The sequence below is a fragment of the Pseudoliparis swirei genome, chromosome 22 (assembly GCF_029220125.1).
Source record: "Pseudoliparis swirei isolate HS2019 ecotype Mariana Trench chromosome 22, NWPU_hadal_v1, whole genome shotgun sequence".
NCBI classification, from domain to species: domain Eukaryota; kingdom Metazoa; phylum Chordata; class Actinopteri; order Perciformes; family Liparidae; genus Pseudoliparis; species Pseudoliparis swirei.
The window spans coordinates 13656663-13684507 of record NC_079409.1 but is presented as its reverse complement, the minus strand read 5'-3'; the positions used below and the strand labels follow the sequence as shown (position 1 = coordinate 13684507).

Sequence of the window (27845 nt, the reverse complement as noted above, 5' to 3'; positions counted from 1 at the left end):
CAAATACTTAAATCTGTTTATTTGCATAATAGTGTGTTTGATCATTTATTAACTACAATCAGAATCAGAACTGTGTATTGCCCAGTACATTACATATCCAATGAATTTGGCTCGGTGAAAGGTTCATGAAGCTAATGAGGGCTGAATTGGGGAAGTTAAAGTTAAGCGTTATCCATATGCATGCCTGTATTTCCTATTTGCACATTTTCTGTGTTATAATATCGTTGAATGTCTCCCCTCAGTGAGTTTTGGACTCTAAATGTCCTCTTTGGCCCTCCCACAGCCTCTAAACTCTTCACCCAGCCCACTTAACATCCTTCGATCCCTTGCACCCTTCTTTCCTCTTCCCTCTGCTGACCGAACCACTTTGGTTTCTGACAGGTGGGGACACTTTCATGCCTTAACAAGATCACCGAGACTAGCCCCTCCTCCTTCAAGCTCATGTTCAGTGCAGATCTGGAATCAGTTCATTCATCCAAGCATCGACCCCGTGTCAGTATTTCTCCTCAGAGGTTAGCACATTACCAACCGTACATCTGAGCTACGTTAATATCCTCTAATTCCTTATATCGGTGGAGGAGTTGAGATAAATCAATAATACACACAATGTCTGACAATTATTTACATAAGCTTATTTTTGATGAGCAATTCACAATTTGTCAAATCCAGTGTATAATGTTGGCTCGTGGTGTGGTGTGTGTGTGTGTGTGTTTGCGCCGAGCAAAAAGAGACACTTCAGACATTTTAATTCTTTCAATTTCACCATCAGGAGATTCACTCATACATCTAGTGAACGTAGCATTTCTAAATATATCTTTTTTTAAATGGCTCTCAGCAGTGACTATTTTGGGGGGAATTAAAAGGGGGCTTCTCAAATGAGCTCGAGACACACGCCTGGAATACCAGAGAGACACAGCAATACAGACCAAATTGAGACATTACAGTCGTGTCTTTTGTGTAATCACATTTCATTATCCGAACCGCTTCTCCAGCTGGTTGACCCGGGACAGGTCGCCAGTCCATCGCAGGGCTCATATAGAGACAGAAAACCAGTCTCAGATGATTCAGACTGATACCAGAGCTGTGAAGTGAAGTGGTCCTGCAGCTAAGACATCTTATATAATACAACCATGCATCAATCTCCCATTTCATTCTACATATAATATAATGTGTTTGGACTTTGGTCTAGTTGTGTGTACTAAGTATCTAAGTTATGTATTAAAGACAAAGACATTGATTTACTTTCTTTCAACAAATCTCCATTCACAAATACAGATCTGTGATGCTCGTGTCTAGTGACAGCCTACATGCACTTTTAGCATTGCCAAGGAAGAAGATCATATACACAAACTTATACATACCCTCGTTATACACACACACACACCTAAAAGTACACACAACCTCCCACACTTACAAAATAAGGTCTTATTCAGTCAAAAATTGGGGAGCGCACTCAGCTTTGTGACTCAATTCAGCGAGTAAACGGCAGTTTGTGTTGAGACATGAACGGGTTGATGAAATGAAATTATTGAACTACTCAAGAAGTCATTCAATACCAAATGTATTACAAAAAATACACCTATTAGTATTATTATTATTAGTGACAGAGCGTACCACTGAAAAGGTACTTTTAAAAGTTGCATATAAGCTTTTGTAGCTACATTTTAAAGGTACCGTTTTATTTGTTCACATTTTGAAGCTGATTTGGTTCCACGTGACGATCAGTCAGACAACAGCAGGTGGTTCTGACGGTTTGAGCCCGTTTACTTTCATTCACATATATTGAGATTAGCTCACCGTTTCATCCATTGGTTTCTACTCATTTCTGTTTGACACAACGTAGACTGTTGAAACTATTCAGTGAAAGTCAAGGATTGCAAGTTACAAGCTCAAAGGTAAACATGGTGGAGACAGACATTCCCCTCAGAAACCGACAGAGAACAAAACCAGAGCTAAAAGAGAGTGAATAAAGGACTTTACTTTTCATCAGGTGGTCAGAAACTCTGTGTCTGCTGTGAGTGTAAACATCCAACTGTTAAAACGTCTACTATGACAACTTAAAGATTATATATCAGAGTTGTGTTCACAGGTCAACGTGTCCTCACTCAAGTTAAGCGACAAATAAATCAACGTTAACTTTACCGTTTTTTGTCTGACCGTCCAAAAGCCCACGCTGCTGCTGGCGGCTTCATGTTTACTGGATTACATACACATTGAGTCTGGAGGATATGTATTTTTCATCGGTATAACTTTGAACACTGCATGAGAACAGTGTGTTTATGAAACCTGCTCGACACAGTGACTACAAAGGCCTTGAGTTGCCTCACTCTAATGATGTAAATAGATGTTTTATTTCCCATTTGTATCTCCATCAGCTGACTGAGGGCGTCACCTATCATCTGGATGGAGTCGAACTGATACTCCTTTCTCTGCTGTTATTTCATTGGACGATTTGACACGACCCACCTCTCATCAGCACCTCCTGCTAAAGGGTCCTTCCACTGAGCTCGTTAGGAATCCATCTCCAGATTACATCCATCCAAATCTTCAACTTTTCACCACCACCCGAATCCCGCGGGGTAATATCCCCCCCACGACTTCCCCAAAACATTGGTCTACTTGCCGAAGACTCTTCACATAAAGTATTTCTTAAACCTTTCATATTGTGCATAATAACAAAAAATAAATGCATAACTTCAATTAGTTTCTCCTGATTGAAATGCGATGTTAAGTATTTACGTTTTGCAGTTGAGAAAGTGATACTTATGGTCCGCACAGGATCAAGTGTCTATTCGGGGTCTCCTCTGCTCGTGTCGCAGCTGTTCCTCCACACTTTACTCCGTCCTGGCTGATGGAGAGGCAGGAAGAAGGGATGACGCAGGGCAGTGGAAAGAGAGATGCGTGTCGAGGGCTCGTACCCCAGCATCCTGTCCAAGAGGTCAAACAACTGGTGGTGCTCGGTTCCATGTGACAACAAGTACTTCTGGAACACACACAGAGAGGAGTGTGTTGTTGTGGGGAGGGAACTCGTGACTACAGCTCTGCTCTGCTCACCCTTAACGGTTTGCACTTGGCTTTCACGTAGCGTCCGGCCTTGGAGCACTCGTTCCAGTTGAGACGCCCACGGAGGAAATACTTCTGCTTTCTGTGAAGAATAAAATGAAGTTTTAACCTGACGACATTTGTGACCATGTGTGTTTTGTGTAACAGTGTGCGGGTGTGTTACACGCTGCTTTGGATCATTCTCTGGGGAACCGGTCCCTGGATGCTCTCCATCATAGCGAGATGCTCCTTATTGTCATGAGTCTAAAAGCAGAGATGGTAACAACAAGATCACAATCATACTTCTTCCAGCATGCTCTCATGTGACCAATGTTATCCCGCATGTGACCTGGTACATGGTGAAGCCCTCGTAGTATTCAAACAGGATGCAGCCGATGCTCCACACGTCACATGGGTGACTCCAACCCAACTCTGTGGGAGAGAGAGGAGAGGGACACCACCTTCAACACAACTGCATATGACTGACAGCTGCCGGTCTGAACCAACGTCTCTTACCCAGTACGACCTCTGGAGCTCGGTAGTGTCGCGTCGAGATGACGGCCGAGTGGTGTTCGTGGTCAAAGGTGGCGCTGCCAAAGTCAACCAGTCGCACTGTGGTGTCATTTATTCTCCGCTCATTGCACTTCTGAAGGAAGACAGAAAGTAAACAAGCCAACCCGTGAGCCAGATTCATAACACTTTACTTGGTGATTAAACTATATACAAACTGTACAAATAAAAGTACCAAAGACTGTAGATAATAGTGTTTTATCCTTCGGACATCAGTGGGCAGTCGGCATCTGGAACCAGCTATTATTTGAGTGTCTGTGTAAAGTTGGGATTTGTATTTGACAATATATTTTTCATAAATTGTTTTCTTTTACAAGCAATGAAAGATATTTTTCTTATTGTGTGTATTATTATGTTTTTTGGCTTTTTTAATTTTAACTTTTAACATAAAGTTAAAATAAGTTTTCGAAATTATAATAGTAGTTGTACAAAAACTAGAAGTACAACAAATCAATGTTTAACCAGTAAGTTTGCAAAGAATATTTTTAAAAAAAGAAAAATGGGTGCATTTTTTTATTCAAATATGTTTGGCTAACCTGGGGGTCGTATTAAAAGAGTTGTGATGGTCTCACTGCTCATACCTCACTGTCTGCCTTTTTACAAAGAATTAAAAGAACTAAACAACATCTCATAGAAGATGCCACACATCGTGCCGCTCAGGTCAGCAAACATGACCTGAACCCGTGTGGGTGGTTCACAGATTCTGAGGAGCAACATCTGCATCGGAATGAGCAGCGACAGAGCGAATCTCCCAGGGCGTTAATCCTGCTTGTCTAACATCCCGTAGTTCTTTCTAAGCTCCCAGCCTCCTGCTTGGTTGTTTACCTTCTCAGCGTTGTATACGAGGGAGTAGTCTGAGTTGACGAAGAGGATGTTCTCGGGCTTCAGGTCGGTGTGAGTCAGCTTGTTGTCATGGAGAACTGCAGTGAGAACAGAGGGAGGAGGGGAAGTAGATTGAGCCCTCGTCTGGTCCAGTTCTTTGAGGATTTGCAAGAGGAGAATAAATACTGAAGCATCAGAAATGTTCCCTTGCTGTGTTTATCTTTCGCTTTAATCTGCATGGGGAACCAGGAGCACTTCAGCCAACAGACGCCCTCTAAATATCTCCCTCGCTCGCTCCCTCCTGCACGGGACAGCTGGAACTAACCGCTCACTGTCATCACTTAAAGTACAAGAGGAGAAGCAGAGGCGCAGTGATGCATGTTGGACTCACAGCTGACCGCGTGGCAGATCTGGTGGGCCATGTGTCGGATCTGGTTAACGGGATAAGGCAGGAAGTTGTTTGCTTTCAAGAAGTCGAAGGTGCTGAGAGACAGCAGCTCAAAGCAGATGCACATGTGGCCGCAGTAGTTAAACCAGTCCAGCATCTGCACGCAGTGGCTGATGGGAAAATAAGATGGTGGTGCTCGTTTACTGCAGCATGGTAACTCAGTTCCAGTGCAAAGGAAGAAGAAACACAATAAATCATGACAACACGGACACATTAGAAAACATGTACAGAGAAGTACACGTCCGGTTCAGGTCCCAGCAGAACAAACCAGACCAGTGAGAGTACGGGTCAGAGCAGCACGGGTCAGTGGGGGGGGGGGGGGGGGGGGACCTGTGGCAGGAGAGCTACCCCACGGAGAGTAAATAATAATAAATGGAGCAAAGAAGCTGCTTATGAACTGTGTGGTGCTGGTGAGATGAGACGACAGAGCCTTCAGACACAGAGGGAATGTTTCAGACGACAAGCGACTCACTGTCTGTGGTCTGGATCTCTCTTACTGATCTTCTCCAAAACATTGATTTCCAGTTTGGCTGCTTCTCTGTATTTCTCCAAGTTCTTAATGATCTTCAGAGCAATCGGATTTCCTCCTCTGTGTTAAAAAAACACGGTCGTTAAAACCACTGCACACACACACACACATTGCATTTGGGTCCAACTTGTATGATTAGATGTAGCGAAGCACCTGCTGTGGTCCGAACACTGCACCACCTTCCCAAAGGTACCCTCGCCCAGAGTGTCGACTATCTCATCTGGAAGAGAATTTAAGATTAAACTAAAGCTGGAGTTGTTTTTTTTGCAACGGCTTCCAACAATTACAACCGACACCTACATCTGTCGTCGAGGACGTCTCCACTTTTATAGATCAGGTGTCCGTTCTCCGTGTCTCGCTCATTATCGCCTGCAGCCTCTCTGCTGCTTCGCTGGAAGCAAAGGCACATTTATGACAGGTGGAGCAAAAAGAAGAGAAATCTGGGTCGGGATCAACCTTCCTCTGCGCCTTTCCCCACAATCCAACTAACGGCTGACCTATGGGGCTTAAAGGGCAAAGGTCATCAGGTGGATTTCTGAACACTGATACATTAAAACACACATGCAGATAAAAGCACACATAGCGAATATAATCCACATTAAAAGTAGCTTAATTTGACGAATTTCTCCATAATTGCAGACTTTGAAAGAGCCGTGATCAAATAAATAAATCCTCCAGAATGTGAGTTTTTGCATTCAGATCGATCCTGATGACCCACGTTTGTTCTAAAGGAGGTGAATAAGAAATGTCAAATGACTTCTGGCCTCTTTGGAGGAGCGGAGGCTCTATTTCCATCCACATTCTGAGACTGTTATTAATATCAGAAGCCCAGCGTGTGCTGAGGACACTTAGTGCAGGGCACGGGCCACGAAGCCGACCATACACAAACAACATGTAAACACACACAGACGGCACACGATCTGTGGAGCTGGAAGGAAAAGTTATGAATTAAACCACATAGTGCGAATGATTTCCGGTCAAATGTCAACCATGAAGCCGAAGTGGCTGTTGAGATTCTTTGTAGAAAGAAATAGAAGCAAGAAAACAACAAGTGCATACACAGAAACACGGAGGTACTCACAGAGATGCAGAGGCAAACACAGTCCAGGAAGCCCTCATAGAGAGAGCACAGTTCTGTCTTCCCCATGATGCAGAAGCACAGCAGATGAGAGGAGCTTTAGTGAAAGAGGATGGAGGAGCGTAGTAAAGGTGAAGAGGACCAGGAGTTGTGGAGAGAAAAAAGACAAAGGACGGGACGATAGACTATTAAAGCACCGGCACAGAGAAGAAAGTGCCGGACATTGAGCTGTGACGGAGTGAAATACAGCTTCCGATGTTGTCAGCGGAAAACAGAAGTGAAGATGAGAAACTGAACCGACGGAAGGAAAAATAGCTTCAGCAGAAAAAAGAAAAGTTCAAATCAAACAGAAGAGAAAAAGAAAGCGACGAACAGAAAAGAGACGAAGAGACGGGAGGAGGAGGAGGACAGATAGAGAGGGTGAGAAACAGAGAAGTGAGATGCTAATTATAAACTTTGGTCACAACCCCCTGAGAAAGTCTGCAGAGGAGAATCAAGATGTGGTCAGGGGGAGGAGAGCTCCAGTTTCACTCATCTTACGGACGCTCCTCCTCCTCCTCCTCCTTAACCTGCAGCATGTTGTGCCACACCTGTCCTGCTCTGCATGCTTCACACACACCTCTCAATAGACGGTACATTCCCCCTTTACAAAAATAACTGCCACAGCTCTCAGAAAGATTTTATTTTGGAGTTCATATGAAGCAGGTAAAGTATTTTAAAAAACTAAAATCATTTCAAATATGTTAACAAGTCACAGCAACAACAAATCTAATGAAGTGATCAGTAACATTATCGCATTATTAACATCATGTGTCTTCTTTCTCTGAGGAAGTGAACAGGAGGAAACGAGTAGACTTCTATCAGACTGAACAAAGGTTTGATGAGTTTGTTTTGGGGGCTCGTGGTGACTCGAGGGTCCTTGAACACCTCACACCGAGAGATGCACCTCTTCGTAGTTGGTTCCAGGGAATATCCGTATGTCCCCATAAGGCTGGTCCTGCTCCACGCGCACCATCCGGGCTGATAAAGTCTCTGCAGACACAAACAGAGTTTAAAACATCCACTTACTGAAAGACCAAAGGAGGGGAAATGAGTCTATTAGCACGTGAACAGACTTTTACTGAAACTTAAACTGTTTGAAATATTTTCATTTTCAATGTTGGTGCCTCAGTCCTCCACCTCACGTTTAAAGCTTCCACTCAGGACATCATGTTGTATTTTTAAGGATCTCCCACAGAATTCCTGAGTCCAGAGTTTCCTCTACTGTCAATGAGGTAACAACAACAACAACACAATGTAAACATAACTGAAACTGATTACCCAGGAGCCTCTGGAAGGTGTTGCTGACGATTCTGCGGTCGACGTCTGGCAGCAGAAGAGAATGAAACACCACGTGGGCTTCATGCTCGGGAAAATCCGGCAGCAGCCTTAAAAACCAAGAAAACACGAGCACATGGTCGCGTGGTTCTGATCTCCACACCTATCAGACGCAAAGACTGGGTGCAACAGGTGACAGGTGAGTTGTGGTGTTGCGTTCCCTGTCATTACCACTCTGCTGCAGCCTTCCCCTCGTCCACCCCCTCTGGGATGTCCTGCAGGGCCGACCTGGACACGGTGGACCTGCCAACACACATCTGCACATAAGCACGTCTGCACACTCTTCACGTATTTTTTTCTCTCAGATAATTTGTTTCTCTCTCTTTAAAATATTTTTTGTGTTTTTTTTTGAGTACCTACCATTCTTTCTCTGATTCATACATGGGGGAGATCTCTCGAGTCACCTCCCTTTGGTCGGAGCCCTCCAGCAGCAGTGAGCCAGGCTCTGGACACACACACACACACACACACACACACACATGTGAGGACATTGCATTGGCCTGTATCTGTTCCCTGGAGCTTTGCCCTCACCCTTTAACCATAAGTGATACATGCCTAACCCCGACCTCTGACCTCAGCTTCACCTCAGACATACAACTACTTCAGCTTGTGCTGAATGCAACTACAGGGGAAGCATTGAAGCCTTGAGGAGAACATCTTCACCCCCAGAGAAACAAGAACTCTCTGTGCCCGGTTCAGTCTCATGGCGTACCTGACACATCAAACAGCTCTGGTTCTGCCACAGCTCTGGGGACCTGCATTCAAACAGACACACACACACACACACACACACACACACACTCAATCAGTCTTTCATTGTGACATTTTTCATCTTCTCCCAGCACAAAAAATTTCAAAAGAATAAACGTCCCTCCTCACCTCTCTTTCCACTAACTCAGCCGCCTCGACCATCTCGCCGTCTCTTTCCTTTTCAGAATCAGTGGACTCGAGCCCTCTCTCCCCAGCCAGCAGTTCCGAGCCCGAGACAGGCATGGTGGTCGCAGCCCGTCTCCATAGAAACAGCACATCTTCAGGCAAGACTGCAGGGAAATTATAATGTTTGTTGTATAGAACATAACTTAGAATGCAACACAGGACGACGGCTGTTCTTCAGGGGTTGTGGAAACCTCCTCTGTCAGAACCCCACGTGTGCAGGTGTGTGACTCACAGGTGCAGGGGCTGTTGAGGAGCTCCTCAGCAGAGAGCCTCCTGTGGCAGGGCGCCGGCGGGTACGGTGCTGGTCGGGTCTCGGTCAGAGGGTTACCGATCTGCTGCTGCAGCACCTCCCGGTCGATCTGCGTCTGGGAGTCGAAGAAGATCAGCTGCCTCTTCCTCCTCGTCGTCTTCACCTGTGGAGAAGGCTCGTCCTGAGCGTGGGAGGGAAGGGTGTGGGAAGTAAGTGTACCAGAACTTTCCTCCAGCTGTCGAGTAGTAGTCCAGGCGCCTCTTTAAAATACAACTTTTGGGTTTACACAATTCAGCTTGACGTTTACTTTTATTCATTGGGAAAAACACCTTGAATAGACGTTTTAACCACTGGACCACAATCTATTGGATAGCACTGTACTAACAATTTTAAGTGCAAGCTTGCTGGATTTGATTGTTTATGTATTAACATTTATAACTGCAGACTGAATATGTTATTAACCTGGAAGTCCCGGCCATTTTTCAATCTGAATCTGATCTAAAACATCGGTGTGCCCGCACCTCTGACCGTCGGGTTGGTCCTGTACGTCCCTCTGCTGCAGATGGCGGGGACGGGACAACAGGCCACGAGACGGGGGTGAGCTGGTCTGACGGGGGTCCGGGCTTCTCCACGGGCAGCTCTGGCTCCTCCTGGGGCAACAGCATGGCGTCCTCACTAGAATAGGTGGAGAGCTGTGAGCTGACACATGTATAAACACCGCCAGGGCACGCTTGTGTGTATCTGTTTGTGTCTCGATGTGCATCTGGGTCCTTTACTCAAGAGATGATCCGAGGAGCTCTTGTGATCTCTCTTTCAGGACTCTTTCCATCTCCCTCTCTGGCTCTCTCTGTGTCGCTTCTTCTCTCGGCATCTCCAGATCCTCTGTTCCAAAAGATTAAAGACGGACGGAAAGCGTCACAACCTTATCTACACCATTGTCTATTGAGAGAAAGGAGCTCCTAGTTTCACCACACACCTTCTGGAAAGTGATCCGTTTGGGCCAGGAGCAAGTCAAGAGTATCTGGATGCTGATCGACGAGCTCCTCGCCCTCAAACTAGCAGAGGAGAAGGAGGAGAAGGAGGAGAAGCGATGAATGCAAGTGAAGACCAGCAGGACACACACATGTGCATCACTTGAGCTGCTTCTGACAGTCGTACCTCTGCCACAGGGATCGTGAGAGGCTGCGTCTCTCTCAGAGTAATGTGGTCTGGAGATGCAGTTATGCCTGAGGGGAAACACAGGTGACTTTAATGAGAATAATCACATTATTTCAACCAACCAGCAGGCGAGAACACAACTAATCAAGCTGCGATTCGAGTGAAATGCAGCTACACGACACTTCCTGACATCGCCATTCGGTGGATGTTGTGGAAGGCAGTCTGCTCTGCCCTCTGCCTGCATTATCACAAGCTGAGCACAGTCTGGGACACGTTGGTATTTCTTTGCATATTGCTGCATGAAATCCGACATATTGCACAATTCTGGACATGTGTTTGCACGTCTTTCTGGAAATCTGCACAGCTGACATTTAAATAATGCTAATAATCAAAGAATCAGGACAGGCGTATTCCCTTTCAATAGCATCAAGCGAGCATCATGTAATCCTTCCTTCTGGGCATTAAAAGATCCTTTCTTTGCTGCCATTGTTAAGTTATTGGGGACAAAGAACAATCCTACACCCGCGCAAAGATCTGTTCAGGTATCTATCTGAATTTGGTGGACTGCTGTTTAAATGTGCTGAATTTGTATTATTACCTTCGCATTGAAAATGCGGAAGGTTATGTTTTGATCGCCGTGTATTTATTTATTTATTTGTATGCGTGTTATTCGCATAACTAAAAAAGTATTAAACCGAATCGCATGAAATTTGGTGGGATGATTGGTTATTATCCGGGGACCATTTGATTCGATTTTGGGATCAATCGGGTCAAAGGTCAAGGTTATGAAAAGGTCAAAATGTTATTTTTACCATAGCGCGGTCAATTTTTATCCAATTGGCATGCAACTAATGCCAAAATATTCAGAATTCAATTCCCAATCTACCGAGTGCCCGTTCTAGTTGTATTGTGTGATCAGTTAAAAATAGTGCAAGTTAACCTTGATTAAAGGGAAACTGCTGATTTCAACCAGCTCCGTGTCCTCGCCATGCGAGCAGACGCTAAGCGCCGTGAGCTCGACGCAGGTTTTCTGAAGGAAGCCAAACACCGTATGCCAATTTGTTTTTTCGTTTTCTGGACCTGCAATGACCCAATGCCCTGAAGAGATCATCATGCTCATCTCAGCACATCAAGTCATCCTACCACTCTCTTGTGCTGCGGTTAGAGTTGGACTTGTTTCTCTCGGATACTTCCGACCCATCTGAAAGACAGAAGAGTACACATATTTTACCAGTACAAATACTTACTCAGTTAAAAGTGTTGGCTACGTGTTAAATCTCCTTCATTATCTGCATTCTGAGTACCTGTAACAGTGTATTTGGGCTGGGGACGGCCTCCTGCATGTACATCACTCCGAATAAAGGGTCAGGAGCTCCTTCTGCCTCCTCCAGGAGACACAGGGCGTCCAGAAAGTCCACGGCTTGTCTGGAAGTCGACAGCAGAAAGAAACAGTAGTCACTTTGTGTTTATAAGTGGAAAGGATTCCTGAAGCGTTGAGCACCTGTTCTCACCTGCTGTGCGTATCAATATCAATTTTCTGGGACGTTTTGCCTTTCACCAGCTGGCCCACAACAGTCTGAAGATCCTCTGCAAGAACACAAGTCTTGATACTTATTAGTGGACTTTCACCCCTATTGATAACACTCCTGATGCCTGTGTCGTCTGATGCTGGTCTCAGACAGGGCTGCACAATGACATTAATAGAATGGAGGACGTATTTCAATAATTTCCAACGCTGTAAGATCTAAAAATGTCCTGCGGAAATGTTTCTCTTTCGAACAACTGTAAACTAAGAAATATCTGCACATCTCTTTCCTCCAGTCAGTTGACAACTTCTTACCCAGGAAAATAGCGCACTGCCGGTGGAAGACGAGGACGACGCCATACTGGAGCTGGGACGAGAGGTAGAGGGAGAAGCGAGGTCGAGGCAGCCCCGGTCGAGGCGGCGGGACCTGCTCCAGCAAGTAGTTCACGATGTCGTCACTGTGTGGAGGACATCAGCGTCATGGTAACGGTTCAGACTATTCTAAATACGTGACTACGACTGCAATAACTTCTCACCAGGTTCTTTTGACGTTGACTTTTAGGAAATCACGGCGAGGAACTCGGATTCCTTTAGTAGCAACCAGCCTGGAGGACACAAACACATTTAATATTTAATCTACTGTACGAGCAGCTAGTGAGAACAGTGATGGAGGTTGGGACAAGTCTTTGATGTAAACCCCACACACACACACACACACACACCTCTTGTATGAGTTATGGTGGCCTTTAACGCATACCCAGGTTTTTAAAGCACTCCTTTGTTCAGCAATCAAATCACATCACCCAACTTGTTATAGTTTACCGCATTAGACGGAGCACTGAAAGGTGTATTTGAAAATGCCACACATCAAAGCTGAAGTTTTATTGGATTTTTAAAAGTTTATTTTTGTCCTTGTATTGATGTTGCTGAACATTCATCAATACTTGCTAATACATCAATGCTCTCTAAAATAGTTGTTCATGCTAAAGATCCCCTTTGTACAAGAGTAAAGTAATGTTAACTGTTCATTTGTGTTTTAAGGAAATTATTTGATGACATCTTGTTCATGACGTCAGTAAATTAATGCAGAAACTCTTTGTCGCCTTATATACTTATGCCTTCATTATTACTTTTACGTCATAATCCTTCATCACTCTGCTCTGGCAGAACTGCAATTATTAAAATGTAAAAAAATATGAAGACATTGAGAAATAAAGTGTTCTCATTTCAACAGTAACTGCAACTACAAGCCGACATGCATTTTCTTTTTCTCCTGTAACCTTTGACCCAGACCTCTTCAAAGCGGCCGCCTTACAGGACTTCAAAGCCGTAGACTTTGTTTTGGTTGCAGTCTGATGCCAGATGTTTGTTTTCTTTGCCACTGGTGCACCTGCACTCTGGGCTTTTTTATGCTGCATGTGAAAGTGTGTCTGCTCCAGTAGTATTTGTATTGTATATCATGGGGGAATCTAGGTTTTAACATTGCATATTTTTTAAATCCAAAAGAAAAAGTGCGTTGGTTGTAGAGCTGGGTAATGTTTTATGTCGGGAAAAAATCAGAGTTGAGTGTAACAACAGACCTACAAACAAATATCCATTTAAATCCGCCTTTACATTCATTATTAAGATGTCAGTTTACTTAATTGGGATTTACTTGATGAGATTAAATGAAGATTGGGGCATATATTTAAATGTAAGTGACCTGGAGTGTATGTAAAGTATTTGAGGGACAATGAACACAATTCAGTTGATTTTTAAAGGTTTTACTGTAAGAAAAAAAAAACTATAAACCAACTTCCAGTTAACAAAACAGCAGCGTGGAAGTTAAGTCTCTTAAAGCTGATAATAAATTACAAATCCAGTTTAAGAGATTCCCCGTTAACGGGCATATAACACATTTAATACCCGGTGACGAAATCAAACCACATGTCCACTTTAACTTCACTGACTGTACATCAATTTAAAATATTCAGCGTATTGTTTTACTCACCAGATTGTAGAGAAACATCCTGTATGTCGCTGTAAAACTCTCGGGTAGTAAAACATTTTTCAAAATCCTTGGAAAAATGGATAAGATAGCAGATCAATTGCAGCAATGAATCTCGAGCAGAGCGGTTTCCAGTGTCGAGGTTTATTTATTGTTATTTCAGACGAGCTGATTGGTCAGTCACCGTGAGCCAATTAAAATAAATCTTAGAGAATAGAAGAAAATATGTTATCAATTGTATGATTATCAAATTATTACCAGATGCTTTAGTTTCATACAATTAAATGGTTGTGCAGCATTAGCGAGATTAATATATATATATTTTAAATAATGTGGTAAGAATTTAAAATATAATTAAATTATACATTTGTGAATATACCTCTTCACTACATTTGCTCTTTAACTGTGAATTTTCCCCTCAATCTTTCCCATAATAATGAAACTGATCCCGTTTGCCACAAAATAACACGCTGTGGGAGCTCTGACTCCTTGGAGAAAAGGGCATTTTATTCAAATGTAAAGAAAAACATCATGGATAAAATGAGATGAATCAGGAAACAGTAATATAAAATAAAAGCAACACAACAACTATAATAAAAGACAATGTTCAACTTAAAAATAAGCAGGGTAACAGCGGGATCCTCGGAGTCTCCTACAGATACAGTCAAGGCGGTGAAGATCACAGCAGTCTTCCTCTGCACTCGGTGGAGCCGCAGCAGCAGAGCAGCACCTTCCCCTCCACGCTGCCCACCTCGTAGTTGTAGTCCCAGGTCAGCTCTGTGCCGGCCCGGATCCGCCTGAACGGGGAACCAAGCAGGCAGGTGAGAGGGTGCAGGATAAGAGTTCATCAATACGTTATGTAGAACACGAGCGCATCGATTACTGCAGAGAGTATTCTCCTGGAGCAACAGATGAGTTAATACACCTGTGAATAAAACACCCCATGAAGCCTCCTGAGACCAAAATGCATTAGGGATGGACGATGGTTCTAAATGACAATGTATTGTCTTTTAATGGAATAATATAGTCATGAAATTATATTTCTGGAGATATCATGATACACAAGTTAGTCGTTTAAACTGATAAGTCACAATCTAATTTCTCAGAAAATCTGATATTATGAGGGATTATCGTTTGAAGACAGCGGTTTTGTATTTACATCCCTCTCTACATTACCACTTAGTTTGTGCAACTGGAATCCAACCGGCAACCTTTTCCCCCTATGTGCATGTCGACACTATTGACACTGTTGTCGGAAATATTTAGCTATTTTTCTCTATAATTTAAATTAACATTTTAAAAACGTTTTTTTTTTTTTTTTTAAATAAGAGAAAATACTCAGTACTTTTTCTTGTGAAGTATTTAAATACTGTACAAAAAAAGGCTTTACCATGTAATTATTTGATATAGACTGTTTATTAAATTATCAGAGGACATTCTATACTGTGATATACATTATTATTGAGATATGAAATTACCAATATCAGGATTTAAGATTTCGTCATGTGACAAAACGTTTGAAAATTAAAATGTGTTTAAAAACTCACTTGCTGGCAAAGAACGCCACCCAGGGAAACCTCAAGTCGTGTGTGTCCACAAACACATTCTGGACGAAAAGGTTGGGACTACAGCTGTGCTGTAATACAAAGAGCAGAGTGATATGAACAAATAATACATAGATATATTATGCTTACACACACACACACAAATCGGCACATAAGCAATGGGTACAAGTTGAGCTCTCTTACATTGAGGTAACGGCCCAGGTTTCCTTCCAGCTTGGCGTCGATGATGTAGCAGGACTCTTCACCGTCAAAGAACAGGCGGGTGTTTTTGTGAGTGCTGTCTCCACCTCCTCCGGTCTGACCCTGCTGTCCTCTTTTCCCCGTCTGACCTCCCGGCGGACCCGTTTTCACCATCATCCCGTGGCCGCTCTTGAGAGCGATGCCACGCGTCGATTTCACTGCTACCTGCTTCTTCGTCACACCTGACCCAGAACAGCAGCAACAGGAACACAAGCGACAACGGTCAAAACCATGGAGACATTATCAGTGTGGATTCAAGAATCTTCTCGTTCCTCCCGTGTCTCCTCCTCACCCAGCGTAACCTTTTCTCTCTCCTTGTCGTCAGATCCAGAGCTGATGGTCTGAACCTCATCACTGTCCGAGAGAGTCATCACGTCCTGCTTCTTGGCCGGTTCGGACTTCACTTGACTGCAAGAAACACAACATTAATCTTAAAAGCAATCCAACTTGAGATGAGGTTAATGGTTTGTTCAATTATTGTTCAAATAATGTTTAATAATGTATTTTTTCAAGCATAATGTTTTTAAGTGCAACACACCTCTTGCCGTCTCCAGAGTCCTGTGATGGAAAACCGAAAATGTAGGGTTATGGACCGTTGTGCGAGATAATCATGATAATAAGAACCACCTTTTACAGTCAACCCTCTGACAGGGTTCATATACATGTTGACCAATGGATTCCCATGACCTTTCCATGACCTTTCCACGACTTTAAACCAAATTTCCATGACCAAACTTTTTGTGAAATCTCGGTGTATACACAAGTATACCGTAGATGACACAACTGAATGAGAAACAATAGTTTGACGAAAAGAATAAACATTTTTAGAAATGTTTATTCTTTGAATCAAACTGTGTAAATGATCATATGAATATAACACATTTCCATGACTTTTCCAAAACATTTGGGATTACATTTTTTTAAGGACTTTTCCAGGCCTGGAAATAAACATTTTTAAATTCCATGACTTTTCCAGGTTTTCCATGACGTACGAACCCTGCCCTTACAAAAGATAACATATCTAAGATGAGAGTTCTAATGAGCAGAAACAGAATAATTTAGTTTATATTGTGTGACACTGCAATCAGTTTGAAAAGGCCTCGCACAAAGCTCAAATCCATGACACATGACTCCGACTTCGTCTCCTCGTCACTCACCTTCTTCAGGCCCTGGCTCGTGAGCCAGGAAGCCACTTTGCTTTTGCCCGTCTCCTCTGGCATGGACGGCGGCTTGTCGTCATGAGTTCCTCTGGCCGACGCGCTCAATCGATCTTTACTGTCTTGACTCCCTGGGGCAGGAAGGAGGGGCGTGAAAAGACGACACGGAAACCTCCCACACCCATCGCTAGATCCACTACGTCAACGCAGAGGAGACGACGCAGATACTCCCCAAAATATGAGGGGTGTACAATGTCAATATATAAAAACATGTTGAATTTAAAGTAAGAAATGAAAAAGGCATAGCAATAACACTTTTAATTTTAAAAGGTTAACATGTGTTATCATTCAGCAAAATTGTTAATAACTTTCTTGTCATCACTGCTGATGTACATGTAGTTAACATGTTACCAATAATGCAGTAAGATGGAAAAGGAGTTCATCCGGCTGCGGGTGTTGAATCCCCCACTAGTGCCACACCGTAAACACCCGAGGACCAACCAGGCCCCGTGTGCACGCTAGATCTTTAAAACAATTATTTGATGGAAATGTTTCTTAGCTCAGCACAAAGACTGGAAACAGCTGAGCTGTCTCTGATAAGATGCATCAACATCAGCTCCTCGAAGATCCTTATATCATTCTTTTTAAATCTGTACTACATTGTAGTTTTACAGTAATTATGTATCAGACTATTTCTTGAACTTAAATAGATAATATAATTTAACCTTTGAAGAAGCATAATTCCCTAGTTTTCTGAACATCGACCTCCTCCCACACGGCGTGAAGATGCCCCCAGCTCACCGTCCTTGTTGCCCTTGACCTGACCCCGCGTGGTGTAACTCCTCCACACGGAGCTGGAGCTGAAATAGTTCTCCTTCACAAACGTGTCATCGGAGCCGTCACTTTGCTCTTCGCTCTTTGAATCCTTGTCATCGTCTTTGTTGCTTTCCCCTGACGAGCTTGCGTTTTGGGCTGTACAAAATACATAAATAAATAGAACACGCGAGGACGAGGATTACAATAACAGCTGGACACAGCAACGGTTTTAACCCGACCCCTTTGGGACCATCTTGTTCTCTCACCTTTGGACTTGGACTCAGACTTTTTGGTCGGTCTCCCACCAGGGTGAGCTGAGACTAAAGCAGATGGCTGGATTTTTATTCTGGACACGTCCACGCCGCTCCCCTCGCTGTCTGAGCAGTGAGCCTCGCTCTCATAGCCCTCTTTGAAGTTCTCCACACTCTCTATGTGGTCCAGATTGGCAAAATACTCGTCGCCCATCTCTAGACCTTCCCTGTCGGCAAAGTCATCGGTCAAGATTTTACCTGGTGAAGAAGAAGAAGAAGGGAGAGAGGGAAAAGTCCTTTAGCAATCAAGTCGTCTGCTGTTGTATTGCAATGAACAGACGGATAAAGATGTCTGCATGCGTTTCTGTTTCCCATGATGCATCCGTCTGTATCTTCTGTAAGTCTCTTCCTTTCCTCACCAGCATAGATGCAGACAAAAGAGCCCTTGGCCACGTCGTCCAGACAGCGGATGCCCCAGCCTTTGTTCTGGGTCTTGAAGAGCTGGAGGCGCACCTGCAGGCCATGTTGCACCAACCGGTTGGTGCACAGCTGACTGCAGCATTTGCACCGCTTGTTACACTCGTACATCCTGAGAGGGAGCGCAGGAAAGGAAAACAAAATCGGACAGAGGGAAGGAGATGAGGGCCAATAAGATTAGATGACCATTAGATAGCAATGATATTCTAAAGTTATCATCTCCCAGCAGAGTGGGAGAACAATGTCTGACCCTGTTGGGAGGCACTCCTCTAATCGTTTGTGTGTAAAACCAGCATTTGTGTTGATCTGTAACCCTGGTGTACAACCGGTGGCCTGAAAGGTCAGCTGGTGGCAAGAGCATTTGGACCTGTAACAAATAGGCAATGACAGGTTTAGAATATTAAAAGTGGGAGAAATTGTGAAAAACAATGCGTCAACAACTGCGCTAACTTGTCGCGACAGCCGTCGGTGCAATCGCATCCAACCAGGAAGTCTGAACTGGTGTTGATGTATACTCCATCCTCAGGGATACGCTCTTTACCTTGAAGAGAGGAAGAAATAACGTATCAACACCAGCAAAACTGCTGCATGGATCGGGAATTATTTCTGATTCATTTTTGCACATAAGACCAACAATAGCTCGATGTAAACTAACAGCAAGATCAACTAAAACACGTTTTTTTAGATTTAAAAAGGGGGATAGAAGAGATACGAGGGGGTCAAATAGAAAGGAGAACAAAAGGTTTTTCATCCTGCTGTGACAAATGTGTTTGTCGGATGTCGAGATTTAATCATGTGTACGAACTGCATATATCAATGCATCGTCAAAACATGGCACCTACATTGTCCACATCATCGAAAGTTCAGCCTCAAATCCGGGTGAATTGTGCGAGGAGAGCTGATATAACCAAGAGCTGCTAAACTTCTGCGAGTGACATCATTTGAGGCCATTTATCAGACTTGGCATTGTTATGCGATATCAAATGGCGTGGTCTGATCCTGGCACACGCCCACTGAATCTTGCTTTGTTCACATCTCAATGTGATTCTTACTGTAAGCTACTTTAGGAGGCGGGGTGGAATCAATCTCGTTGACGCAGGAGAGTGGGATGTCCTCTCTTCCATTTGTGATGTCGGGAATGTAATAGAACGGCCTCAGCGGCTGAAATGGCCGGTCCACGAGCACGTAGGGGTCGAGACAGAACATCTCCAAGTATATAAAGTCACAGCGTGTCTGGAAGAGGTAGTGCTGGATCTCTGCCATGTTGCGCAGGCAAAGCCCACACGGAGCCTTGTAGATCACGTGGAAGGACATCTGAGGGGTAGACAAGAGATTCGGTTTATTTTAAGGTACGGGGGAAACTCTAGCTCAGGGTCAGGCCTCATATTTTCCCTAAATTACTGTAATCTTCCTTTATATTTACCTTGCGGTTGACTTTTCGTCGTCCTGTCATGCGTCTGAAATCGTACAGTAGAGGTGTGAGGAGGGGATTCTTTCCTTGGTGCATGTCTGACCTTGCAGGTCGGACACGATTCAGACACGCTGGCTGACAGGTGTGTGCGAGGTAGAAGATGCGGTCCGTGGGGGCTCGGTATGAGGGCTGATGTGGGACGGTGGCCATGGTGTGGGTCACAGGAGGGGTTGCGGCAGCCAGAGCGGGCAGTCCCGGATACGACTGTGTGAAAGCAGGTGAAGCAATACTTTCGACACTCAACATTCTTGCACTATGGATTGACAAAAAACAACAGAGAAAAAGACAAGTTAACATTAAATATCGAAGATGAGATCACTTGTTTGTTCCATGTCACAATGGGGATTGACTCGTTTTTGGAGCCAAAGTGGCCGTTTGAGGTACTGCAGCTTTTGGCACTTTCACGTTGGCTGATATGATATGATATGATATATGATATGATATGATTAGGGCTGTGAAACGATTAAAATTTTTAATCGGGTTAATCACAGGTTTTTGTGGATTAATCATGATTAATCACATATTACCGATATTCTCGGTATATTTTGTGAGAACAGAGATTTATGACAAAAGACGGATATATACATTTATACATTCTTCTATACAATGGTGCTGCAACTCAGCAGTTATTTAGCAGTTTTCTTCCATATGGAACATTAATACAACTTCATCCTAAACAGAATGTTTAACCCTCCTGTTACCTTTCGGGTCAATTTGACCCCATTCAATGTTTAATGTCGGTGTTCTTTGAGGTCAATTTGTCCCCAGGCTGTTTTTCACTGTGTCAAACATATAAGAAATATCAACTTTTTTATTTATTTAAAGGGCTATTTAGGTAGTCAACAAACAAACATAAAGTACCTCACACTTAAACTTGGGAAGCAATATTAATTCTAATAATTTTCTGGAGGTTTTAATTGCTGGGGTCAAATTGACCCCGAGGGTAAAATATGTTAGTAAATGTAAAGGTAACAGGAGGGTTAAACAGAACATTTTTCTCTTGTTTGTCAACCATTAACTCCACCATGATACAATCTAAAGGCCTCTAGTCTTCCTCTAGCAGCTGCTGAGGCAAACTGACTGTGTGGGTTTTCTTCATGAACTGGGCCGTGATGAAAGGGACGGCGGGGACACCGCTGCAAAGCTGAAACCTCACCGACACTGACAGGTGGACAGATTGACAAGTGACTTTTTTTTGCTCGGTCCCGATGCGCGCGCACGGAGCTCTGTGGCGAGCGAGACGGAGATCGATAAGTGTTAACGCAACGCGAAGAGACAGAGATGACATGCTGCTGTGGAGATACGATCAACAACAGACGTTTAGTTTAATAAAAGAACAAAGACGTGCTCTAGAGAACATGTCAGGGGGCGGGCGGGCCAATCTCTTTAATGTCATGCGATCTACCGACACTACGCCGCGATCGACTGGCAGGTCGCGATCGACGTGTTGAGACCCTGATCTACAGGAAGTAAAAGTCGTAACAAGGTTTCCGTAGGTGAACCTGCGGAAGGATCATTACCGATGAACAGACCGTCTGCATGAGAGCAGACAGAGTTCAGATTGAAGTGGTGGATTGGAAGCTCATTTTGCAAGTGACTTTTTTTCCGTCCCGACGACCAACAACAGACGGATTGGAAGCTCATTCTGTGCATGCGTTAAAAAAAATAACTAGTTAAACCTGTAATTGAATTAACTGAGTTAACGCGTTATTTTTCACAGCACTAGATATGATATGATATCCCTTTATTTGTCCCACAGTGGGGAAACTTCAAAAATCACAGCAGCGGTGCACATCAGAGCATCAATGAAAATAAATATAAAACGAAAAAGCTAAATACTAAATATACAGGGGGGAAATAAAGTAAAGTGCCGAGTAAAGTGCCGAGTTTGCCAGGATCTCCAGCGATCGACTGCAGTTCGTCGTGCAGCAAGCAGGTTAGGTTCTCAGCACCGGAGGTTGATGCTTAGTAGCAACGTATGAGACCAAAGCATAAGGTGGACTCACCTAGTGAGGTCGCTGGGAATGGGAGAAAGAGACTGCATCATGATTTTCGAGGCGTGAGTGCCTCCCACCCCTGGGACAAATGGAGAAGTACTCTTCTTTGCCATCTGATGTTTATTGCTTGAAGACAGCATGGAGAGAAAAGTCAGTCAATATCAAGTCTCCTCTTCCTTTCCATCCGTCTGGGTTTAAAGCTCCACTCATCCATATCGTTTTGATATGCAAAGCAGCAAACCGTTGGAGGTGAAGCTGAAGACAAACTTTTAAAGCAAGGCAACTGTTTTCCGTCTTTATAAAGTGATGTCAGTTTAGTTTGTCAATTTTTTGTCCGTGGCAAAACACATAAATTAATCCAGTTTAGAGGAGGAAAAGAAAATGTGCACAAAATAAATTATAACGATATAACGTTAAATTATAATGTGTTCACATGTCATCTCTGTAAATGTCGAATAATATATATTAGCGAGAGCATTATGACCCGTTTGCAATACCTCTAAGCAGTGTATACATCATTACCTTCGCATTGAAAATGCGGAAGGTTATGTTTTGATCACCGTGTATTTATTTATTTATTTGTATGCGTGTTCCTCGCATAACAAAAAAAGTTTTTAACCGAATCGCATGAAATTTGGTGGGATGATTGGTTATTATCCGGGGACCATTTGATTAGATTTTTGGATCAATCGGGTCAAGGTCATGGAAAGGTCACAACCCTCTTTTTACTATAGCACGGTCAATTTGTATCCAATTGGCATGCAACTAATGCCAAAATGTTCATAATTCAATGCCCAATCTTGTGATATGTGAAGGCATGCGCTCTACCGAGTGCCCATTCTAGTTGACTTTATGTTTTTGTAAAATGTGTTGTGGTGTTTGGGGATCACTGCTGTAGACAAGTTGCTGTACTCAATCTGTATTTCTCTGAAAGCTCTCTGAAAGCTACCGGATATTTTCTCCCTTTTTTATTTTGTGATGATCCGATCCGTATTATGAACCTTTACACCACTATCCATTTACTTTTGAGAAGACTGTCCTCTGTAATTTGGTTTTAATGCGATAGTTCAGTCAGCGTCACTTACTCAAAACGTGGAGGCTGTGGAGGCGGAACCGTCTGCTGGATTTGCTGGATCTGCTGGATCTGTTGGATTTGCTGGATCTGCTGGTTCAGTTGGTTCTGTTGGGGCTGTTGGATTTGTTGAATCTGTTGGGGCTGTTGGATTTGTTGAATCAGTTGAATCTGTTGGGTTTGCTGAATTTGCATCTGTGGGGGCGGAGGACGCTGTAGTTGTGGTGTCTGTGACGGCTGGCTGGGTGAGCCTTGCTGCTGCGTTTTGGCGGGAGAGGCTCCAACATGTCCATCGCTGGTAAACTGAACTACTGGACCTTTACTCCTCATAACCCCTGGTGTTCAAAACGGACGATAAGAGATAAAGTGAAAATCAAATGACTTAAATCAAACAGGGTGAGTGTGGTAAAGCATTATATTACCAAAGGCCTTTAAAACAATAACTGATTTAATATTTCTTCAAATCTTCATTTAAAAACACAAAACCACAGTGGTTAAAATGAGGTATTTTGGCGAGATGGCACGAATGTTATTGTTACCCATGTTAGGGCGTGTCCTCTGCTGGCCAGCCAGCTTCTTCTCCTGGGTGTTGGCGGTGGTCATCTTCAGGTTGAACATTGGCTCCAGCCTGGTCGAGCCTCTATAAATCCACTCACTCCTCTTGTCATCCTGTTCAACACAAAACCACAAGAGGTTTGTTCGGACTTAACACTTTGACCGCTGTCTGACATGGTGAAGGGTTTTTTACATACCAAAAAGAGGATCTTGACCAAGCTTCCATCCACCTCTTCCACTTTGCTCTTCCACCAGGTTCCCTCCCACTCTGTCTTGATGATCTGCCCAACCTTTAGGAGCACCATCGGCCTGCTGGGATATGCAGTGATGTACTCCTCAATGAAGTCGCGACACGATGCATCCTCGATGTCCTCCCAGGTACGCTTTACTGGAAGAAAACAAGAACAAGCTCAAATGAAGGCAGCGTTTAGCCAACTCATTTTACAGCTGGGTAATAGGAAGAATTTACTGGGTTTTACAGATGACGAGAGAGAAGGAGAACATGGAGAAATAGGCACTTACATGGTCTGCAAACTGGGTGGAGGTCAGGTAGTGTCACATATGAAGCATAGCCATCATCAAAGAAGATCAAAAACCTGAAACACAAAATATATTAACTAGAGTCTGAATGATTCCCTTGTTACATGTACATCAGTACCTGCTAATTCTGTATGTTTAATATAAAGAGTCTTATCATAAAAGGTTTGAACCACCAATGAGCACTGAAACTGTAAAAAGTCTGACATCTCGCTCTCAATTCTTTACCAACAACATTTAAGGGACCAAAAATGTATCTAGCAAAAATGAATGACAGCCAATAGAGTTGAAACATCTGATTTTGTAACTTATTGATATTGGCATCACAAATACAGTATCGGTAGAACCCTGAAATCAACCAGTAAGCCCATCCCACCCTTAGTTTACTCATTCTTTAGCTCTGTCTGCCCACCTCATACGGTTCTTGTTGTTGGGCATCTCTGCTACTACTCCAGCATAGAGCCACACCAGGTTGCCGTCCTTGTACTTGGCGACAACACGAGCCCCGACATAAAGGATCTCCAGGGTGGGGTTATACTCGAAAGCCACATGATTTCCAGACAGCAGACTCTTTCCTTTATCAAACTTCACTTTATACTTGAATATACTGTTCCCTGAAAATAGACAGAGGGTGTGTTGCATTAGCACATCAGGAGAATTCAAGAATAGAATGCACCCAATAAATAATGTAAAAAACGTTTTTAGTAACACACCGACGGGGCTGATGGCAACGAGGGCGCCTCTGTGCCAGGTCTTGGTGCGTTTCTTTCCCAAAATCATCATCCCGACTTTAAGCTCATCTTCTGTCACGTTTGGGTTGGGCTGGGTCATGGACTGAGACTGAGCCTGGGATACAAACACGGCTGGCACTGAAGCATGAATACCTGGAGGGTAGGACAAGCCACACGTTCTGTTAGCATCACATACACCTCGTTGACAGGTATGATGCGTTACCGAGGAAATATACGTTAGCTCACCTGACTGTGATGGAGGATGTGATGGAGATCGAAGCAATAGAGTACCTGGTGAGGGCTTGCTGACCATTTGGACTAACTTCTGTACCTGCTGGGATGTTTTCTGTAGAGCTGTGGAGGCCTCATTCAACTGGTAAATAAACGACATGAACATCATCATCTGCATACACAGAGCAGTGATACAGCTCTATAGATCATTTCATCAAGATGCTACTCCGTAGTACTTTTTCGTATATTAGCAAAATGTTTCTGCTCTTCTGTTCTACTTTGTTGTCCTTGTTGTTTTTTGTTTATTTGTCTATTTCTGTGTTTGTACGTTGAGAGCAAGAATCAAATTCTTTGTATGCATACATGGACAAAATATCCATTGCTTCCTTTGTAAGCTTTTCCTCGTTTGTCTCACAAAGCAAACGTTAATTTAGCTGGAAAGCAGCCGGTCCCGAGTGTGAAATCACATTTTGTGCCGACTTGTATTTTCTTGCAGCATAAAATATCTGAAGGCACATCATTCAATTAACAAGATGGATGCTACAAATAAAGTGGATACACACTAGAGGTGTGGCAACCTGTTGGTATATAAGATAACTGATATTTAAAAAACTAAATCATGTTAATAATACACATTTGATGATATTGTGTAAATTCTCCAGCACCTATTAACTTGTTTGAAGTAAAAAACAACAACAATGTTTAACTCCTCTTAACGCTCAACCGGACAGCCAACATTTAGCAGTGTTATTAAGATAATTTCCATTGTTCTCACCGCTGGGTCTTTGCCAGGAGTGCCAGTCTGCTTTGGAGGAACCACTGAAACATTATAAAGAACAAAAGATACTTAACAACCTGATTTTTGTTGTTGTAGTAGCAATGAAATTGTAACTGAAAGGAGCCCGACTTACGAAAACCAACAGCAATAACATCATCGTCATCATCATCGTCTATCTCGATGACCTCAGAGGACAGCAGGCCTCCTCCGCCCCCCTCCTCCTCTTCTGAGCTGCTCTCTTGGTAAACAAGACCGTTCTTATAGTAAGTTGCCTTCACGAGCTTCTCACACTCCAATAGGGACCTGAGGAACAAACGGGAGAAAAAACGAGAGCCCGTAAGACAAAACTACGGCTGCTCTGATCCAGTCCAGAGGATCAGTTTCACCGCAGAAGTGTTTGACCGACACAGACTTTAACACATGACTGTAAATAAATAGACTTCTGTCGAACTTACTTGTTGACATCGTTGATGAGACCTCCTGTCCTCGCCTCCTCTTCTTCTTTCTGTTCCACCCATTCCTTGAGCTCTGTCAGCTGAGCCTTTTTCTTCTGCACCATCTCACTCTTCTCCACTGCATCATCAATCCACTTCTTCAGCTCATCCAGGGAAATGCCCAGCTCTTCCTCCATGTTGGAGTCCCAGCCCTCCACTTCCATTCTTGGGAGGGGGAAAAAAACGAAAGAATAACGACATGTAAACATAACATTAGACTACTCTTTCTCACTCATTAATGAGCAACTACATTCATTCATTGTATAACCTTATGAAAAGCATGCCCTTGTACTTTTTTACACACACATTTAAAGAGTTTGATCTGATACAAAACCCTGAAAGACAAGTTGTTTTACACACAGTATGATTATCTCGCAGACCTTTTTCATCCACATTAATATCACGACGAGAAATCATAATGTTGTTGTAACCCTGCATGTAATGTCTGCAAAGACCAACATAAACGTTCGTGCATCCCTGATTTGTTTCTAATCTCGGCAGACAGAGTGGCTGCTAAATTAACCCACAATAAAGTCACTGACACTTTAATGAGACACGTCCCGTCAAACAAGACAGCTAAAAGACATAACACTGAAGCTCGTTTCATGAGTAAGTGGGCTAGCTCGTTAGCTTAGCATTAGCATGGAGAAAGTATGATACAAACTGGCGCCGGTGAAATAAATCAGCATGGTCTCCATGGCGCTGCTCACAGAAACACACCAGGCGGTGAACTTAATTCAGAGATAGCACTAAAAACTCACCTATCGCTGATGTCCATCCTGCCTGCTTGCATATATGAGCTTAACTAGCTACTGCTAGCAGTTAGCCACAATAAGGAGCGCGTGCATTGTTCCCGGGGTAACCGAGAAGGGCGGAGGGCTAGCGCGCTGTTTGGTTTAGCGAGGGACGAAAGCCCCGCCTACGCGGGCTGTCCAGGTTCTTTAAAAACGCGCACCTGAGCCCCATGACGCTTGTTGTGCATATTATTAAGGACAGAGAGACGTCTCCTCATGTCACTGCCCTCTTATTAATGTTATCTTTCGTCCAGCTCGTATTCATTTGATGCAAGGTGTGGGACTTACAGAAGAAATTAAGATCATTTATTGACTGCCATTTTTAAACACACTGTGTATATTCTGATGAATAGGCTTAAATAATGACGATATGTGTTATAAAAGAAAATTCCAGTCAACTACTTTTAGAGTATCGTTCAACTATCTTGTGCAAAATACACTCAAATGAGATATGGCCATGAGTTATTAACTAACACTGTATCGCTACTCATGGAGTTTCTGAATGATACCAAGATGGATTAGCATTTATTCATTCCGTGTAGCAGCATTAGGTGTCATTTTGGGGCTTTGAGGCATTCAATGATTAATATATGAATATAAAAGTCACTTTTTTAAGCAAATTCACAAAACGTTGTAAGTAGAAAATCCACATCTGACTGAAATGGAAGAGGTACATTTTAGGCATTTCTCTATTCCTGTTCTTTAGTTTTACTTAATCAGTAATCACTGAAATTCACCACATGAGGGTACACAATAATTTTCAGATCGGATTCCTTCTTGAATCTCATTATTTTGAATAGCTATGGCTCTATTGAAAGGGTTACCCGTGTTGAATTACCAAAACAGGCTACACAAAAATGGGTTTATTTAATTTGTTCAATAACAAGTGACTTGCATGAAAGTTTGTGCAAAATATCCAAACCATTGTGAGACAGAATTTGTGGCAAAGAGCAAACC

The 27845-nt window shown here is 43.3% G+C and overlaps 3 protein-coding genes across 7 annotated transcripts; all 3 read right to left on the bottom strand.

The window, feature by feature from the left end:
* Positions 1-2: 2 nt before the first annotated feature.
* On the bottom strand, positions 3-6921 carry LOC130213519 (dual specificity protein kinase CLK2-like). Of its 2 annotated transcripts, XM_056445222.1 has the most exons (11): positions 6493-6921; positions 5712-5802; positions 5565-5631; positions 5355-5471; positions 4826-4992; positions 4438-4532; positions 3559-3688; positions 3392-3474; positions 3227-3306; positions 3055-3145; positions 3-2983 (listed from the first exon to the last, which is right to left on the bottom strand). In XM_056445222.1, exons 1-11 carry the CDS (start codon positions 6556-6558, stop codon positions 2789-2791), a joined length of 1182 nt encoding a protein of 393 aa, XP_056301197.1. In that variant the 5' UTR covers positions 6559-6921; the 3' UTR covers positions 3-2788. The 2 variants fall into 2 exon arrangements, with proteins under 2 accessions (XP_056301197.1, XP_056301198.1); XM_056445223.1 differs by lacking the exons at positions 5355-5471; positions 5565-5631; positions 5712-5802 and having other exon boundaries at positions 6493-6577.
* A 235-nt stretch (positions 6922-7156) lies between these two features.
* On the bottom strand, positions 7157-14108 carry LOC130213015 (meiotic recombination protein REC8 homolog). 3 transcript variants are annotated; one of them, XM_056444390.1, is made up of 17 exons: positions 13726-14108; positions 12272-12340; positions 12051-12193; positions 11722-11797; positions 11515-11635; positions 11354-11411; positions 10211-10278; positions 10029-10107; positions 9829-9934; positions 9574-9727; positions 9035-9233; positions 8746-8906; positions 8579-8621; positions 8227-8311; positions 8038-8109; positions 7810-7916; positions 7157-7521 (listed from the first exon to the last, which is right to left on the bottom strand). In XM_056444390.1, exons 1-17 carry the CDS (start codon positions 13779-13781, stop codon positions 7418-7420), a joined length of 1701 nt encoding a protein of 566 aa, XP_056300365.1. In that variant the 5' UTR covers positions 13782-14108; the 3' UTR covers positions 7157-7417. The 3 variants fall into 3 exon arrangements, with proteins under 3 accessions (XP_056300365.1, XP_056300364.1, XP_056300363.1); XM_056444389.1 differs by having other exon boundaries at positions 7495-7521; positions 7674-7916; XM_056444388.1 differs by lacking the exon at positions 7157-7521 and having other exon boundaries at positions 7533-7916.
* An 87-nt stretch (positions 14109-14195) lies between these two features.
* setdb1b (SET domain bifurcated histone lysine methyltransferase 1b) lies at positions 14196-26934 on the bottom strand. Of its 2 annotated transcripts, XM_056444385.1 has the most exons (25): positions 26856-26934; positions 26056-26259; positions 25734-25903; positions 25598-25641; positions 24838-24964; positions 24574-24744; positions 24273-24474; positions 23846-23919; positions 23521-23711; positions 23308-23437; positions 22782-23103; positions 21706-21822; positions 19652-19952; positions 19281-19542; positions 18679-18769; positions 18479-18595; positions 18171-18340; positions 17767-18009; positions 17486-17656; positions 16685-16815; positions 16066-16085; positions 15820-15935; positions 15471-15709; positions 15270-15358; positions 14196-14519 (listed from the first exon to the last, which is right to left on the bottom strand). In XM_056444385.1, exons 1-25 carry the CDS (start codon positions 26885-26887, stop codon positions 14402-14404), a joined length of 3852 nt encoding a protein of 1283 aa, XP_056300360.1. In that variant the 5' UTR covers positions 26888-26934; the 3' UTR covers positions 14196-14401. The 2 variants fall into 2 exon arrangements, with proteins under 2 accessions (XP_056300360.1, XP_056300362.1); XM_056444387.1 differs by lacking the exon at positions 21706-21822.
* Positions 26935-27845: the final 911 nt, after the last annotated feature.

Bases quoted from the DNA above. Each gene is read 5' to 3' on its own strand.
- LOC130213519 (XM_056445222.1), bottom strand. From the start codon at position 6,558: ATGGGGAAGACAGAACTGTGCTCTCTCTATGAGGGCTTCCTGGACTGT. The intron at 3,689-4,437 runs GTAAACAACCAA...GTCTTCCTTCAG, and splicing joins TCGTATACAACGCTGAGAAG to AAGTGCAATGAGCGGAGAAT. The intron at 3,475-3,558 runs GTAAGAGACGTT...TCTCTCCCACAG, and splicing joins AGCTCCAGAGGTCGTACTGG to AGTTGGGTTGGAGTCACCCA.
- LOC130213015 (XM_056444389.1), bottom strand. From the start codon at position 13,781: ATGTTTTACTACCCGAGAGTTTTACAGCGACATACAGGATGTTTCTCT. The intron at 11,798-12,050 runs GTAAGAAGTTGT...GTGTTCTTGCAG, and splicing joins GCAGTGCGCTATTTTCCTGG to AGGATCTTCAGACTGTTGTG. The intron at 8,622-8,745 runs GTGAGGAGGGAC...GTTTGAATGCAG, and splicing joins CTGAGTTAGTGGAAAGAGAG to GTCCCCAGAGCTGTGGCAGA.
- setdb1b (XM_056444385.1), bottom strand. From the start codon at position 26,887: ATGCAAGCAGGCAGGATGGACATCAGCGATAG. The intron at 24,965-25,597 runs GTGAGAACAATG...TTTATTTACCAG, and splicing joins CTCCTGGCAAAGACCCAGCG to TTGAATGAGGCCTCCACAGC. The intron at 23,712-23,845 runs GTAAGTGCCTAT...GTTTTCTTCCAG, and splicing joins CCACCCAGTTTGCAGACCAT to TAAAGCGTACCTGGGAGGAC.